Below are 16,901 nucleotides of genomic sequence, written 5' to 3'. Positions count from 1 at the left end.
TAAAATAGGGTCTCACTAAGTTCTGGGTGCCTCACCAAGTTGCTGCGTCTGGCTTCAAACCTGAGACCCCTCCAGTGCTGGCCTCCCAAATACTGGAATTGCAAGCTGTCACCATGCCAGGCTGAGGTTGTTACAAATTAATTTTGGAAATTCCTGAAAGGGCTAATAAATATGAAGAGGGACTGGTCTATCAAGTGCCCTCAGTTGGGGATTATTAGGCCCTGGTGGCTTATTTTCTCCCATTCACTTAGTTTTTGTGATATTAAGGACTGAACCCAGGGGCATTCTACCTCCAAGCTACACCCCAGCCCTATTTATTTGTTTTGCAGTACTGGGAATGGAACCCAGGGGCATTCTACCAGAGCTATACCCCCAGCCCTATTTTTTATTCCTTATTTTGAAATAAGTTCTCACTGAGTTCTAAAGGGTCTCACTAAGTAGCTGAGGCTGGCCGTGAACCATGATCCTTCTGTCTCAGCCTTCCAAATGCTGGGATTCCAAGTGCGCGCCACCACACCTGCCTGCCTACTTCATATTCTGAAACAAGGTCTCCCTAGGCTGATGAAGTTTCAGCTTGCTGTGGCTGTCCTTGGCCTGCAGCCCCACTGTGGCAACCTCCCAATCACTGGGATTACAGGCATGTGCCCGGACACCTGGCCTTTTTCTCCCTTTTATAGAAAAGTAAATAAAACTACTGAGTCTGGTTCTGTTTTCTTCTATTCTGAAATCTCGATTTTGTTTTTACTGTACACATATATTAGGAAGGAAACAGGAAGATCACAAGTTTGAGGACAGCATCAGCTACTTAGTTAGGTAATCCCTCAGCAACTCAGTGAAACCCTGTTGCAAAATAAAGGTAGCCAGGCGTGGTGGTGCATACTTATGGTTCGAAGCCAGCCTCAGCTACTTACTGAGACCCTATTTCCAAATAAAATATAAAATAGGTCTGGGAGTGTAGCCCAGAGGTAGAAAAACCCCTGGGTTCCACCCTCAATATCACACAACACACACAAAAACTAAGACAGTGGAAGACTTTTGGAAGAGATTTGTATTTTTAAATGTTTTAAGCTATGCCAAGCATGGTGGTGGACACCTGTAATCCCCGCGCTTGGGAGGCTGAGACAGGAGGATCGCGCAGGTTCAAAGCCAGCCTCAGCTACTTAGTGAGGCTCTCAGCAACTTAGTGAGACCCTGTTTCCAAATAAAATATAAAATAGCCCGGAGGTAGAAAGCCCCTGGGTTCCACCCCCAGTACCAAAAAAAAAATAAAAAAATAAAATGTTTTAAGCTACTCAAATATGCGTAACAGCCAGGAAAATTGTTCAAAACAGTATCACATAGGCTGTAGCAACTTCCTGGCCTAAACCACACTGCCACAAAAACTTGGCCTCCGCTGGCTCCACCCTGTCAGTGAGTTTGCAATTTCTGTTTTAAAACACAGGGCTGTAACAGGCCACCATGCTGCTGTCTATATTCTTAACATTTGCAGAAACACTACATTTTTTTGGCAGTTCATACTCAAATTTTTAAAAAATCTAACTTGGATAAAAATACAATTATAACTATTAGTATGTCAGACCTGCTAATAAATCATAAAAGCTTCTTAGGTCTTGTAAAGAAACCCAAAGCCTAAAAACACGTATGCAAAATATTCAAAATTTAAAAATAGAAAATATTGAAAACAAGTTGCCATGGAGAAGGCAGACTACAAAGAAAACAACCTTAAAAACTCAAATATCAACTGATACTGTGTGAAAAACACCAGGACGAGCTGGGTGCGGGGCACACGCCTGTAATCCCAGGACTTGGGACCTGAGGCAGGAGAACGGCGGGCCTAAGACCAGCCTCGGCCACCCAGCAAGTCTCAACTTAGTGAAGCTGTGGTTGCAGAGTAAACACGAAGCCAGATGGGAGTGGTGCTCAGGACTGGAATCCCAGGACTTGGGAGGCCGAGGCCGGAAAATGGCAGGTTCAAGGACAGTCTCGGCAACTTAGTGAGGCCTCCCAAATTAACAAGATCCTGCTTCAAAATGAAGAAAGAACAGGGCTGGGGGATGAAGGCTGGAGGTAGAATGCCTGCGTTCAATCCCCGGTACCACAAAAATCACTGAATGAATGAATGCATGCATGCCAGGCATGGTGGCCAAGCCTGTAATCCTAGTACTTGGGAGGCTGGAGGTGAGGAAGATCGCAGGTTCAAGGACATCCTCAGCAAGCAGAGACTCATCAACCTAGCAAGACAGCTTTTAAATAAAAATAAGAGCTGGGGCTGCGGCTCAGCAGTAGAATACTCACTCAGAGGTTCAATCCCCAGGATGACAAAGAAAAAGACTTAAGTCTTTCAAGGATACAGGTACAAAAAGCCTTTGCAACTTAGCAAGACCCTTAGCAACCTGTTCAATCTGCAACACACACACACACACACACACACAAATAAAGATTTAAGGGAAGCTGGACAAGGTGGTGCACACCTGTAATCCCAGTACTTAGGAGGCTGGGACAGGATCATCACAGGCTTGAGGCCAGCCTCGACAACTTAGTGAAATCCTGTTTTTCATTTTTTGTGGCACTGGGGTTTGAATTCAGGGGCATTCTACCTCTGAGCTATACACCCGACCTGATTTTATTTGAAAACAGGGTCTTACTACGTTGTGGAGGGCCCACTAAATTGCCAAGGCTGGCCTCAAATTTGTGATCCTCCTGTTTCAGCCTCCCAAGTATTGGGATTACAAGCATGTGCCACCAGGATCAGCTGTGAAATCCCATTTAAAAAAGAGCCGGGCGTGGTGGCACATGCTTGTAATCCCCAAGCTTGGGAGGCTGAGACAGGATCACAGTTTCGAAGCCAGCCTCAGCTACTTAGTGAGGCTCTCAGCAACTTACTGAGACCCTGTTTCCAAATAAAATATAAAAAAATAGATCTGGGAGTATAGCCCAGAGGTAGAAAGCCTCTGAGTTCCACCCCAGTACCACCAAAAATAAATAAAATAAAATAAAATAAAGCCAACTGTGCTGTTGCATACTTGTAATCGCAGCTTTTGGGAGGCTGAGACAGGACTATCAGGGTTCCTGGACAGCCTCAGTTATTACTTAATGAAGCCCTTTGCAACCCAGCAAAACCCTGTTTAAAAATAAGGAGTAAAATTGGGTTCTATTCCCTGTACCACCGTGCAAAAAAAATAAATAAATAAAACACGGTGTGGGGCTGCACGCTTGTCTGTGATCCCAGCATTTGGGAGGCTGAGATAGAGGAGGATCCAGGTTCACTGCTAGCCTCAACTACTTAAGTGAGGCCCTTTGCAACTCAGACTGTTTCAAAATTGAGAATTAAAAAAGTAGGGCTGGGGGTTGAGCTCAGAGGTAGAATTTCCATCCCCAGCACCGCAAAAAAATAAAAAATAAAAATAAAATAAGCCGGCAAGGTGGCGCACACTTGTAATCTCCGCGCTTGGGAGGCAGACAGGAGGATCGCACAGGTTCGAAGTCAGCCATGCGCGCTGGCTTAGGAGACCTTGTTTCCAAATAAAAATATAAAAATAGGTCTGGGAGTGTAGCCCGGAGGTAGAAGGGCTTCCAGGAACCCCAGTACCACCACAAATAAATAAATAAATAAATAAATAAATAAATAAATAAATAAAAAATAAAATTGGGCTGGAGTTTAGCTCATAAATAGAATGTCCCTTCGGTTCAATCCTGACTACCAACCCCCAAAAATTAAATAAAAGACAAAATGCAAAATGACACACTGGACGCCCATGATTCAGTATTAACAAGCTTAAAATGCCTGGTTATAGTAATTGCAGAACTTCTCAATTTCTGTTGGCAAATGATTACAAATAAGTGACTTCCAAACGTTTTCAGTAGAACCAATCTTTTGTCATCTGATGGATTCAGAAAAATCGCAAACTTAACTAAAAAACGGGTAAGCATTTTGTCCGACCTCACTGTCCAAGGTGGAAATAGGAGATCAAAAGATAGAATGCACAAACGCTCAGAATTATTGTATGTTTTTGAGAGCCGGGTGTAGTGGGCACGCTTATCACCCCAGCATTCCGGAGGCTGAGGCCTGAGGATCACGGTTCACAGACAGCCTCAGCTACCTAGTGAGGCCCTCTGCAACTCAGTGAGACTCGGTTTCAAAATAAATAAAAAATAGGGCAGGGGGTGTAGATTGGAGGTAAAATGCCTCTAGGTTCCATCCCCAGACACGCCAAAAAAAAAAAAATGTATGTTTTTATTTTTTCCAGTACAACTAATGCTTTTTTTTTTTTTTTTGAGGTGAATGTCTACTCTCTTCAAATCAATTTAGCTTTGAATTCATATGATCCATGGATTCAGCAATTGGCAGTTGGTTTTTTTGGTTTTTTGGGGGGTGGTACTGGGGTTCCTGGAAGCCCTTCTACCTCTGGGCTACACTCCCAGACCTATTTTATATGTTTCAATTTGGAAATGGTCTCTGAACCAGCGCGATCCTCCTGTCTCTGCCTCCCAGGCACAGGGATTACAAGCGTGCGCCACCACGCCCGGCGCAATTGGCAGTTTTTGCTGCTGCTCATTTATTTTCTTTGGTGGGAGTAGCCCTGGGATGAAACCCAGGGGCACTCTACCTCTAAACTACAACCCCAACCTCCAGGGCTGTTTTTTTTATTTTGAAATAAGATCTCACTAAATTGCTGAGCCTGGCCTTGAACCTGCAACCCAGGGCCCCCAGGCCAGGCTAATCCGTTTTACAGGGAATCAACCCAGAGGCATTCAATCCCTAAACTATGCCCTCAGCCGTTTTTTGAAACAAGGTCTCTCTAGTTGCTGAGGCTGACCTCAAACCTGGGGCCGCGCAAGTGCTAGCTGGGATTACAGGCCTGCACCACCAAGCCCGGCAGTTTTCCTTTTCAAATGAGTGTTTACACTTGGTGTGGTGAGGCTTGTGTGTAACCTAAGTACTTTGGAAGCCGGATATGAGGATCACAGGGCCAAGGGAAGCCAAAGAAACTTACTGAGGCCCTCAGCAACTTAATGAGACCCTAGTTTTCAAAATAAAACACAAAAGCTGGGTGCAGCGGTGCAAGCATGTAATCCCAGTACTTGGGAAGCAGGAGGATTGCAGGTTTGAAGTCAGTTTCAGCAAATTAGAGAGGCTCTCAGCAATTTAGCAAGACCCTATTTTTTTTGTTGTTTTGTTTTGTGCTACTGGGGATTGAACCCAGGGGCATTCTACTTCTGAGCTACAACCCAAGCCCTATTTTTTAATTATTTTGATACAGGGCTTCACTAAATTGCTAAGGCTGGCCACAAACCTGTGATCCTCCTGACTCAGCCTACTAAGTACTGGGATTATAAGCATGAGCCACCTCCCCCCACTAAGACCCTATGTTCAAAGAAAAAACAAAATAGGGCTGGAGGCAAAGCTCTGAGGCAGACTATCCCTGGGTTCAATCCCTAGCACCACCAATACAAAAGAGAAGTCTTGGGGAACCTGGCGTAGTGGCACACACTTGTAATTCCAGCATTCGGGAGGCTGAGAAAGGATTGCGGTTTGTGGCCAGCCTCAGTTACTTAGGCCCTTTGCAACTCAGTGAGACCTTATTTCAAACTAAAGAACAAAAAACAGGGCTGAAGGTGTTGGTTGGAGGTAGAATGTCCCTGGGATCTATCCCACGTACTGCAAAAGAGAAAAAAAAAATTGTCTGGGGGATGTAGTTCAGAAACAGAATGCCCCTGGGTTCAATTCCCAGTACCACAAAAGAGGGGGGGAAATGAGTATTTCACACGCCCCTTAAATACTGTTTAAAACGTGTTTTGTTTGACATACCCAGGGCCTCCTGCATGCTAGGCAATAGCTCCATCACTGAATCACATCCCCAGCCTAGGAACAACAACACCACCACCACCACCACCACCACCACCACCACCACCACCACCACCCCCCCCCCCGTACTGGGGATGAAAGGGGGGGGGATATGGATTCTACCTCTGAGCTACACCACAGCCCAATTTTTTTATTTTTTATTTTGAAAGAGGGTCTCATTAAGTTGCAAGGGCCTCATTTCAAGCACGCACCACCACACTTGGCCCAGGAATAATTTTTAATAGCTTTTTTGACTGGAATTCCATTCTCTGGGCTACAATTTATGTGGGGGTTTTTTTTGTTTGTTTGTTTGTTTTGTGTGTGTGTGTGTGTGTGTTGTACTGGGGTTCCTGGAAGCCCTTCTATCTCCGGGTTACACTCCCAGACCTATTTTTATATTTTTATTTGGAAACAGGGTCTCCTAAGCCAGGCGCGGCTGGCTTCGAACCTGTGGGATCCTCCTGTCTCCGCCTCCCAAGCGCGGGGATTACAAGCGTGCGCCCCCACGCTCGGCCTCGGCCTAAATCACCTATTCTAAATAAAAGAAAGCAGCCGGGCGTGGGGGCGCACGCTTGTAACCCCCAGCATTCGGGAGGCTGAGACCGGAGGATAGCGGTTCGCGGACAGCCTCAGCTATTTAGTGAGGCCCTCCGCAACTCAGTGAGACCCCGTTTCAAAATAAAGAATAAAAAGTAGGGCAGGGGGTGTAGCTCGGAGGTCGAGTGGCCTGGGTTCCATCCCCAGACACACAAAATAAATACAAGAAAGCCCTTTCCTCCCCCCCACCCCCCACCCCCGCTGTACTGAGGATTCTACGCATGGGCATTCTACCTTCGAGCCACACCACAAGCTCTATTTTTATTCTTTTATTTTAAAACAGGTTCTCACTAAGTTGCGGAGGGCCTAAGTAGAGGAGGCTGGCCGCGAACCGCGATCCTGTGTCAACCTCCCAAGTACTGAGATTAAAAGCGTGCGGCACCGTGCCCGGCTTCCATTTAAAAAAAAAAAAAAAAAGCTGGAGCGGGGCAGTGCAAATTTCACCACTCAACAAAATATATAACTGGCCGAGTTCGTTAAAACCGGGGCTCCCAATGGCAAAGACTTGGGAAAGCTTTAAATAGAGATAAACAGGTAACACCTACAAGACATTGCGCGGAACAGCTGCTACTGAAGCCAAACCCCATTGGAGGTTTGGCGCTAAAGGGACCTCTGGAGAGGAAGCGAGATAGGAAAAGGGGATGTGATAGTAGGTATCAGGGTGTCGAAAGAGCAGAAAACTTTTATTTAACATCTAATCTTTCTATTGCTGCCATTACGGGGTTCAAACGGCAACTACCAAAAACAAACAAACAGGCAGGAGCCGGGCATAGTGGCGTGCGCTTCTAATCCCAGTACTTGTGAGGCTGAGACAGGTCGCAGCTACTCAGTGAGGCTCTCTGCAACTTAGCGAGACCCTGCTTCAAAGGAAACAATTAAAAACAGCCGGCCGTAGTGGCGCACACTTGTCATCCCAGCACTCGGGAGGTGAGACAGGAGGATCGCGGTTTGCAGACAGCCTCGGCTACTTAGTGAGGCCCTCGGCAACTCAGTGAGAACCTGCTTCAAATAAAGAATAAGAATCAGGGCTGAAGGTGTAGCTCGGGGATAGAAAGCGCCTGGGTTCCCTCCCCAGCACTGCAAAAACACAAAGTAAAAATAAAAGCAAGCGAGCAGGCAGGACGACGCAGGAACCTGTCCCCAGACGGCCTCCGCCGGCCGAGCCGCGGCGCAGGCGGCCCGGTCACCAGCCCGCCCCGGCCGCAGCGCCCCCGAGCCCCGGCCCCGCGGGCGCGTGCCCGCCGTACCTGCGCCTCCGCGCCGCCCTGGCTCTGAGCCGTCAGGCCGGCCGCCGTGACGCCTCTCTTAAAAACAACACCTGCGGCCGGCGTCCGCGGCGGGAGGCGGGCCCGGGCGCGCGGGGCCTGCCGGGACTCGTAGTCCAGCCCGCAGCCCGCGCCGGCCGGCGGCGCCGCACAGAACTACGGCGCCCGGGAGGCCGCGCGGCCGCTGCCGGGGCCGCCGGAAGTCGGCCCGCGCGTCGCGACGTCACTTCCGGGACTCGCGCCACTTCCGGGCTTCGCGTCCGCGGTCGCCCTGGAGACGGCTGCGTCCCCGGGGAAGGACTCGGCTTTCGCCAGCCTGGGCCTCGCTCGGACTCTGCTATTTAGTTGGGGGCCCTAAACGGCCCCGCGTCCTGCCTCGCGGGACCTGCTGCCCGGAAGCCGCTCCCGCCCAAGTCTGACGACGAGGACTGCGACCATGACCGAGCGCTGCTGGGTGGGTTGGCGGCACCACTCGTGGTGAATGTTGGCATTCTGCAGTGCAATCTGGGGGACCACCCCCTGCACCCCTCATGCTTCTAGGCAGACACTGAGCTTTCACATGCACAGGGGTCGCTGGGCGGCTGGAGGGCGGTCCGCCCTGAAACCCACTGTGTGTGTGTGTGTTGCTGGGGATGAAACCCGGGAACATTTTACTTCCGAGCTACCCACCCCCAGCCCTATTTTTTATTCTTTATTTTGAAACACGGTCTCACTAAGTTGAAAAGGGCCTCCCTAAATAGCTGAGGCTGGCCCCAAACCTGAGACCCTCAGGTCTCAGCCTCCAGAATGCTGGGATTACAAGTATGAGTCATCACACCCAATTTACTGTTTATTTTGAAACAGGGTCTCACTGAGCTGCAAAGGGCCTCACTAAGTAGCTGGGGCTGGTCACTAATCCGGATTCTCCTGTCTCAGCTTCCCAAATGCTGGGATTACAAATGTATGCCACCATGCTCAGCTTTTTTTGTGTGTGGTCTTAGGGGTAGAACCCAGGGGCTTTTCTACCTCCGGGCTATACTCCCAGACCTATTTTATACTTTATTTGGAAACAGGATCTCACTAAATTGCTGAGAGCCTCACTAAGTAGCTGAGGCTGGCTTCGAACTTTTGCGATCCTTCTGTCTCAGCCTCCCAAGCGCTGGGATTACAAAGGTGGGCCACCACACCAGGCTCTGCTGGGTTGTTTTTGTTTTTTTTTTTTTTTAATCTCTTTATTTCAGTACTGGGGATCGAACTCAGGGGCATTCTACCCTCAAGCTACACGCTTGGCCCTATTTTAATTCTTTATTTTGAAACAGGGTTTCACTACTTTGTGAAAAACCTCACTAGGAGCTCAGAATGACTTCGAACCTTAGATCCTCCTGTCTCAATCTCCCAAATACTGGGATTACAAGCAGGGCCATCACTCCTGGCTTTTATTTATTTATGTGTTTATTTATTTGGATACTGGGCATAGAACCCAGGGGTATTTTACCTCTGAGCTACATCCCCAGCCCTATTTTTATTCTTTATTTTGAAACAAGGTCTCACTAAATTGCAGAGGGCCTCACTAAGTACCTGAGACTGTTGGAGTACCACTATCCTCCTGTTCCAGTCTCCCAAGTACTGGGATTACAAGCAGGTGCCACCGTGCCTAGCTTTTTTTTTTTTCTGGGGTTGGATCCCAGGGGCATTCTACCCCCCAGCTACACCCCCAGCCCTATATTTTATTTTTAATTTTGAAACAGAGCCTCACTGAGTTGCAAAGGGCCTCACTAAGTAGCTGAGACTGGCTGCGAAACCGTGATCCTCCTGTCTCAACCCCCCAAATGTTGGGATTACAAGCATGTGCCACCATGCCCGGGTTATTTATTTTGAAACAGGGTCTCACTAAAGTTGTTGAGGCTGGCTTTAAACCTCTGACTGCTCCTCTGGTATCAACCTTCCAAATACTTTTAAGAGTATCAGGTTTAGCCAAACGTTCCAGCTACTCTGCTGGCTTAAAAAAAAAAAAAAGAAGAAGAAGAAGTTGGCAAATTCAAGGTCAGCCTGTGCACTTAGCTAGACCCAGTCTGAAAGTAAAAATTAAAAGGCCTGGGGCCAGGTCAGTCTGAGCACCAAACACCTGTAATCCCAGTTCCTTGGAGCCTGAGACAAGAGGATTGCAGGTTCAAGAACTGCCAGAGCAATGTATTTGGGCCCTCAGTAACCTAGCAAGACCCTGTTTCGAACCAAAAACATTAAGAAAGGCCTGGGAATGTGTCTGAGAGGTAGAAGGCCCCTGTGTTCAATCCCCAGTACCAAAGAAAAAAAAAAGTGGGGTTGGAGGTGTAGCTCAGCGGTAGAATACCCGAGTTTAATCCCAGGTACTGGGGAAAAAATGTTTCTGAGAAAGAGTCTGCTAAATTGCCCAGACTGGCCTCAAATTACGGTTGTCCTGCCTCAACCTTTTGGGTAAGTAGGATTGTAGGTGGTAACTTCCAAGCCCAGCTGCTTGTTTTGCCTTATTTTAATGATTACCATAAAACAAAGCAACTTTCCCAGCACTAAGGCTCCTCCCTCTGCCTTCTGAAGGTCACTTCCCCTCCCTGCGGCCAGCTTTCTAATTAGAAAGAGAAGGCACACCTCAAGGCTTAAGATAGGGACTAACCAGAACTCTTCTTTAAGTCTAAGAAACTCTGAAGCTCCCGTGACCTTCTGTCCTCAGGATAAGTAATGCACTTCCTTATTCCCGTAAATCTGCTTTAACCTGCTGTATTGTACCTGTCTGAGCCCTGCTGAGGTGCCCACCCTGGAACTCCCACCTAAGAGTTTAAGATAGCAAGAACAGAAATTCAAGGTCAGCCAGGCAATTTAGCTAGACCCTGTCTCAAAAAAAAATTTTGTGTTTTTTTTTTTTTTGCGGTACTGGGAATGGAACCCAGGGGCATTCTACTCTGACGTACACCCCTAGCCCTGTTTTTTCTTTAATACAGGGTCTCACTAAATGTCAGAGGGCCTCACTAAGTAGCTGAGGCTGGTCATAAATGTGCCATTCTCCTGTCTCAGTTTCCCAAAGACTGGAATTACAAGCATACTCTACCACATCTGGCTTCAGAAATAATTTTTTCTAAAAAAAAAAGGGTTCAAGCCGGGCGTGGTGGCGCACGCTTGTAATCCCCGCGCTTGGGAGGCGGAGACAGGAGGATCACACGGTTCGAAGCCAGCCTCAGCTACTTAGTGAGGCTCTCAGCAACTTAGTGAGACCCTGTTTCCAAATAAAATGTAAAAAAGGTCTGGGAGTATAGCCCGGAGGTAGAAAGCCCCTGGGTTCCACCCCCAGTACCACCAAAAAAAAAAAAAAAAAAAAGGGTTTGAGCAGGTGTGGTGATGTAAATTTATAATCCCCTTGCTTGGGAGGCTGAGACATGAGGATCGCACAGGTTCAAAGCCAACCTCAGCTACTTAATGAGGCTCTCAGCAACTTAGTGAGACCCTGTTTTCAAATAAAATATAAAATAGGTCTAGGATTGTACCCCAGAGGTAGAAAGCCCTATCTCCAGTAACAAAAAAAAAATTTTTTAATAGGGCTGGTGTGTAGCTTGAAGGTAGTATGCCCCTGGGTTCAATCCCCAGTTCTGGAAAAAAAATTAAAAATTAAATTGAATTTTAAAAAGGGCTTGGAAATCAGGCATGATGTCTGAGGCTTACAATTCCAGTACTGGGGAGGCTGAGACAGTAGGAACAATCACAGGTTTGAGGCCGGCCTCCCTAGATTCAAGTATTCCCCATAGAAATGTTATATGCATGTTAGCTATCTGCAGCCCTGCATGGTGGCACATGCCTGTAATCCCAGTACTTGGGAGGCTGAGACAGGAGGTTCAAACAGTTTCAGAAACTTAGTGAGACCCTCTTCCTAAGTAAAAAATAAAATAGGACTGGGGGACCCGGCATCCTGGCACAGGCCTATAATCCCAGTAATAGGGACTTTGACACTGGAGGGCCATAGGTTCAGTCCCGACCTCAACAATGTACCAAAGTGCTTGGCAACTTAATGAGACCCTATTTCAAACTAAAAACTGAAATAGGACTGAGAGTCTAGTCCAGAGTTGGAATGCCCCTGGGTTCATTCCCCAGTATCACAAAAAAGGGGACCTAGGGCTGTGGATGAAGGTAGAACATCCCTGGGGTCTGCCCCTGTCACAGAAAGAAAAGAAAGCTGTATGCAGCTTTGCATCCATTGTTTTTAACACCTTGCTGCCTCCTTTACCAAACAACCGTGTGTGTGTGTGTGTGTGTGTGTGTGTGTGTGTGTGTGTTGTTCCTGGGTATTGAACCAGGGTTTTTTTGTTGGTTTATTTTTGGCGTTGTTAGAGATCAAACCCAGGAGCATTCTATCTCCAAGCTCACCCTCAGCCCATTTTTTAAATTCTTTTTATCTTGAAGCAAGGTCTCACTAAATTGGGGAGGGATCACTAAGTAGCTGAGATTGGCTGCAAACCTGTGATCCTCTTGTTTCAGCCTCCCAGGTACTGCGATTAATAGGCATACATGACCATGCCTGGTTTAAGTTATTATATTTGGAATATTTGTTAATTTTTTTTTTTTTTTGGTGGTAGTACTAGGGATTGAACCCAGGGATATTCTACCTCCACGCTACGCTCACACCTATTTTATTCTTTTATTTTGAAACAGGTTCTCACTAAGTTGCTGAGTCAAATAGAGCTGCAGCTGGGCGTGGTGGCACATACTTGTAATCCCAGCATTTGGGAGGCTGAGACAGGAGGATCACGGTTCACAGCCAGCCTCAGCTACTTAGTGAGGCCCTTTGCAACTCAGTGAGACTCTGTTTCAAAAAAAATCAGCTGAGGGTGTAGCTCAGAGGTAGAATGCCCCTGGGTTCCATCCCCAGTACCATATATACAAAAAAAAAAAAAAAAGCAAATAATAGAGCTCAAAGGGGGGCATGGTGGCCCACACTTGGAATCCCAGTACTTGGGAGGCTGAGACAGGAGGATTGTGGGTTCAAGGGAAGCTTCACCAACCTATCAAGACGCTGTTTCAAAATAAAAAAATAAAATGGCTGGAAGTATAGCATGGAGGTAGAACTCTCCTGGGTTCAGTCTCCAATATCAAGAAAAAAACTACTTTATGCATATTTTGACAAAGTTTTCTGTATAGATAAAAGTTGGTTTTTTGTGTATGGTACTGGAAATGGAACTTGGGGGCATTCTACCTTTGAGCTGTACCCCAGCCCTATTTTTTTTTTATTCTTTATTTTGAAACAGTCTCACTTAGTTGATAAGAACCTCACTAAGTAACTAAGGCTGGCCTTGAACCAGACCTCCACTCTCAGCCTCCCCAATGCAGAGATTAGAAGCAGGCCCCACCATGCCCAGCTCAGATAAAAGTCATTTAACTGGTAGTCTTCAGGGTCAAAAAAACATAACTCTCAAAAGAGGGAAGTGGAAGCCAGGCGTGGTGGCCCAGGCTTCTAATCCCAGCATTCAGGAGGCTGAGACTAGAGGAACAGCCTCAGCTATGTAGTGAGGCCCTCTGCACTCAGTTTCAAAATAAAGAATAAAAAATAGGGCGGGGATGTAGTTTGGAGGTCAAATACCTCTGGGTTCTATCCACTGACCTTCAAAAAAAAAAAAAAGGAAGGAAGGAAGGACGGGCAGAGGGTGTGGCTGGGAGGGAGAGGGAATGCCCCTGATGTCCATCCCCAGACCAGCAAAAAAAAAAAAGGGGGGGGGGAGTGAGAGGGTTAAGTTGTGTGTGTGTGTGTGTGTGTGTGTGTGTGTGTGTGTTGCTGGGGATGGAACCCAGGGCCATTTTACCTCCGAGCTACGACCCCAGCCCTATTTTTCATTCTTTATTTTGAAACAGGGTCCCACTGAGTTGCAGGGGGCCTCACTAAGTAGCTAAGTCTGTCCGCGAACCACGATCCTCCTGTCTCAACCTCCCAAATACTGGGATGACAAGTGTGCGCCACCACGCCCGGCTATTCCATTCCATTTTTTAATATTTGAGAATGATTGTATATATTTATCTTTTAGGATAAGAAAAGTACTGCCACCTCAAATTCTGATACAGAAAAGAAACCCAACCCAGTGCCTCCCTGCACGAACCCTGGCAATCCCGTGTTTTCCTGTATGTTGGACCCAAAGACACTCCACACCACCACCTCCCTATCCCAGCCTCAGATGATCATGTACAGAACCAACTCAAGCCATTACGGGGAATTTGTGCCTGTGCCACAGTTTCTGCCCTGCAACTACGCTCCCCGGGAGCAAGAGTTCTCAAACCATCTGAAAGCCACGGGGCTCTACCAGAACAACACCCTCAACACCGCGCCGGACAGAAGCAGGACCCTGGACTGTCCTAATCTTCAGCACACGCTCTGAGAGTACATCCCTTTCACAACATAAGAAAAAATATATTCAGCAGAGTGAGTCTTATTTCTAGGACCACAACACCTAAATTTAAAAGCAAAAGGATCCAAATAAAAACCTGTAAAAAAAATAAAACATACAACGTGATAACTGAAGGACAATATGGCGTGGTTTTTAATTTTATTAGTTATTTAGCTTTTTTTTTTTTTTTTTTTTTTGAACAGGGTCTTGCTTCATTGCTGGGTTATCCTTGAACCTGAGATCCTCCTGTCTCAGCATCCGAAGTTCTAGGATTACAGGGGTGTGTAACTTTTTATATAATGTATTGGAAGCCCAGAGTGGTGGCACACACCTGTAATCCCAGTACATGGGAGGCTGCAACAGGAGGATCACAGGTTTGAAGCCAGTTTCAGCAATCTTTTTAAAATTATTTATTGGTGCAATGTACTCATACATCATAATGGGATAAAAAAAACTTGTTAGACACACATGTATACATCACCCAGTTAGCCTCTACCCCATCCCCAGCCCATTCCCTCCCCACCCCTCCTTCCCACACTTGGCTTAGTGGTTGACATCGATATGTTTATGTACATCATACGCTTTAAAGAGATTCCTTCTCCCCCTCCCTTCTCCACAATTAGGTCACCTTATTTGCTCCTCTGTAGGATTTCCTTTTTCACCTGGAGTTCCTCCTATGACCCATTTCTCCCTAACTCTCACATATTGGGGAGAGCATCTGATTTCTTACTTTTTGTTACTGACTAATCTCACTTAGCATAATGTCCTCCAGTTCCATCCATTTCCCTGAAAATGATGTAATTTTGTTCTTTATGGCTGAGTAAAATTCCATTGTGTATGATAAGTAAAATAAAAAATTATGCGAGTAAAATAAAAAATAATGTGAGTACGGTGGAGTGTGAAAAACATGAGAGAGGTGTGGTACACGTGGCATGTAAATTTTTTTTTTTTTTTTTTTTTTTTTGGTGGTACTGGGGTTCCTGGAAGCCCTTCTACCTCTGGGCTACACTTCCAGACCTATTTTTATATTTTTATTTAGAAACAGGGTCTCCTAAGCCAGCGCACGCGGCTGGCTTCGAACCTGCGCGATCCTCCTGTCTCCGCCTCCCAAGCGCGGGGATTACAAGCGTGCGCCACCACGCCCGGCCATGTAAAGTTTTAATTGCACGGCTCTCCCGGGGATCAGCGTGAGGCACCGTGGGGCCCGCGCGCCTGTCCAAAGCTAGAGGAGGCAGGCTCTCCTTTTCAAGGTATGCATCTCGCGAGATGGGGGTTTTACTTGTGGGAACGCCCAATTCTCAAGGGGGTTTCGGCCCCTCCCTTGCCCTGCAGAGGTCATGTGACACAAAGTCACAGGAGTGCAGGACCCAACTTACCATCCCAGCCTTTTGATGGTAGGGATAAGAGATGACGATTGGACCCTCTAGCTTCTTCCTGCTGTTAAGGGGCGTCATCAGGGGCCCCAGGCCAGGAGGAGTCGGGAGTCCAGTCCCCCAGAAGCGGGGGGCAGGTGGGTGCATAGCTGCAGTGCGAATTGGAGGTTACCCTGGACAGCTTAGTGATGTGCACTTGAGGAGGCTTGAACAGGCGAGGGCCTTTTCTAAGGGCACTGTTCCAGTGGCCCTCCTGGCCACACGCCAGGCACAGTCTGATTGGTGGGCGTGGCTTCGCCCCACTTCAGGCCGGCTCCTGGAGGTAGTTGTCGTTGCAGTCCTCCACACCTAGGTGGCGCTCCAGAGGGCTGAGCCGCCACCGCCAGCCAAAGGGCAGCTACCAAGGATCTGCCTTTTGGCAAAGTCGGAGTGTACGCTCCATCTCCACCTGTTTCTCTCTGGAATTAAAACTTTAGATGCCATGTTAAGGTTCTGTCAGCTGCGACGGACCTACACTCACACACAAAGAGCGCGTCCTGGGGCGGGTGTCCGGCAAGAATGGCAACGTGGACTCCCCATAGGCAGACAGAGGGTGTCACCCCAGCCCCAGCCTGGCCCCAGCGTTTCCCACAGCACCTAGGGCGTGCCCAAGCGGGCCAGAAAGGGAGCCAGAAGCCAAGCGCGTTTAGGACCGTGCGGAGTGGCCGGGCAGCCGCCCAACAAAATTGCAGTCTGGTGGGGGCCAAGATGGTGACTGTGACGTCACCAGGCAGCGACTGCGTGCCATCACAAAATGGCAGCTGGTGGGAAAATAAATGGCAGCTGGTAGGGGAGAGCATTTGGAGGGATACCAGACTGCTTAGAAAAGTTCCTAACTATTCCTGGGCCACCAGAACCCATTTCCCAACTCGTATCAAGGCAGACAGGCTCTCAGGGCATCTGCTAGTATAAAGGTTCGACTTCCCATAATTGGTCAGGGGCAGAAACGAAGAACAGAAAATGGGCGTCCCCGATTTCCCTGCTCAATCATTCGGAAACGGAGGTTAAGAGATAAAGAATGCCTTCATCCCTTCTCCAAACCAGAGGATGACCTGGTCATCCAGAGGGTGGTCCCAGTGGACCGGGGGACAATGGGTCACCAAGCGCTTAGATTTTGGGGTCCCAGTGGTTCGGAAGACCCAAGTCCAGAACCCGCTAACCAAGGGAAGGAGGCAGTTTACCGGAGTGAAGGTTGCCGGCCAGCGCTGGCTGTGACAGAAGCGCTGAGAAGCTGCTGGGTGCGCGGTGGAGCCGGGGCGCACGGATGCCGGTGCCTGGTGTGGATGGCACTGGCGGCTGGCACAGGCGGGATCAAACGGTGGCACGCAGGCAGCATGGCTTGCCAGGTTTGCGGCATGGAGACAAAATGGCTTCCAGGCGCGCGGCAGACACTGAGGCTGGGCCCCGA

General features: G+C 48.0%; 1 protein-coding gene across 1 annotated transcript; it reads left to right on the top strand.

Moving 5' to 3' along the window:
* Positions 1-8,143: 8,143 nt before the first annotated feature.
* Positions 8,144-14,072, top strand: PIERCE2 (piercer of microtubule wall 2; the record flags this gene model as incomplete). The annotated part of the gene is made up of 2 exons (XM_080707042.1): positions 8,144-8,161; positions 13,725-14,072. The coding sequence occupies 2 exons, from the start codon at positions 8,144-8,146 to the stop codon at positions 14,070-14,072; spliced, it is 366 nt and encodes a 121-aa protein (XP_080563168.1).
* Positions 14,073-16,901: the final 2,829 nt, after the last annotated feature.

This window comes from Muscardinus avellanarius (genome assembly GCF_963383645.1).
Source record: "Muscardinus avellanarius genome assembly, chromosome: 12".
Taxonomy (NCBI): domain Eukaryota; kingdom Metazoa; phylum Chordata; class Mammalia; order Rodentia; family Gliridae; genus Muscardinus; species Muscardinus avellanarius.
The sequence above is the reverse complement of the archived record's forward strand: the minus strand, read 5'-3'. Positions and strand labels throughout refer to the sequence as shown.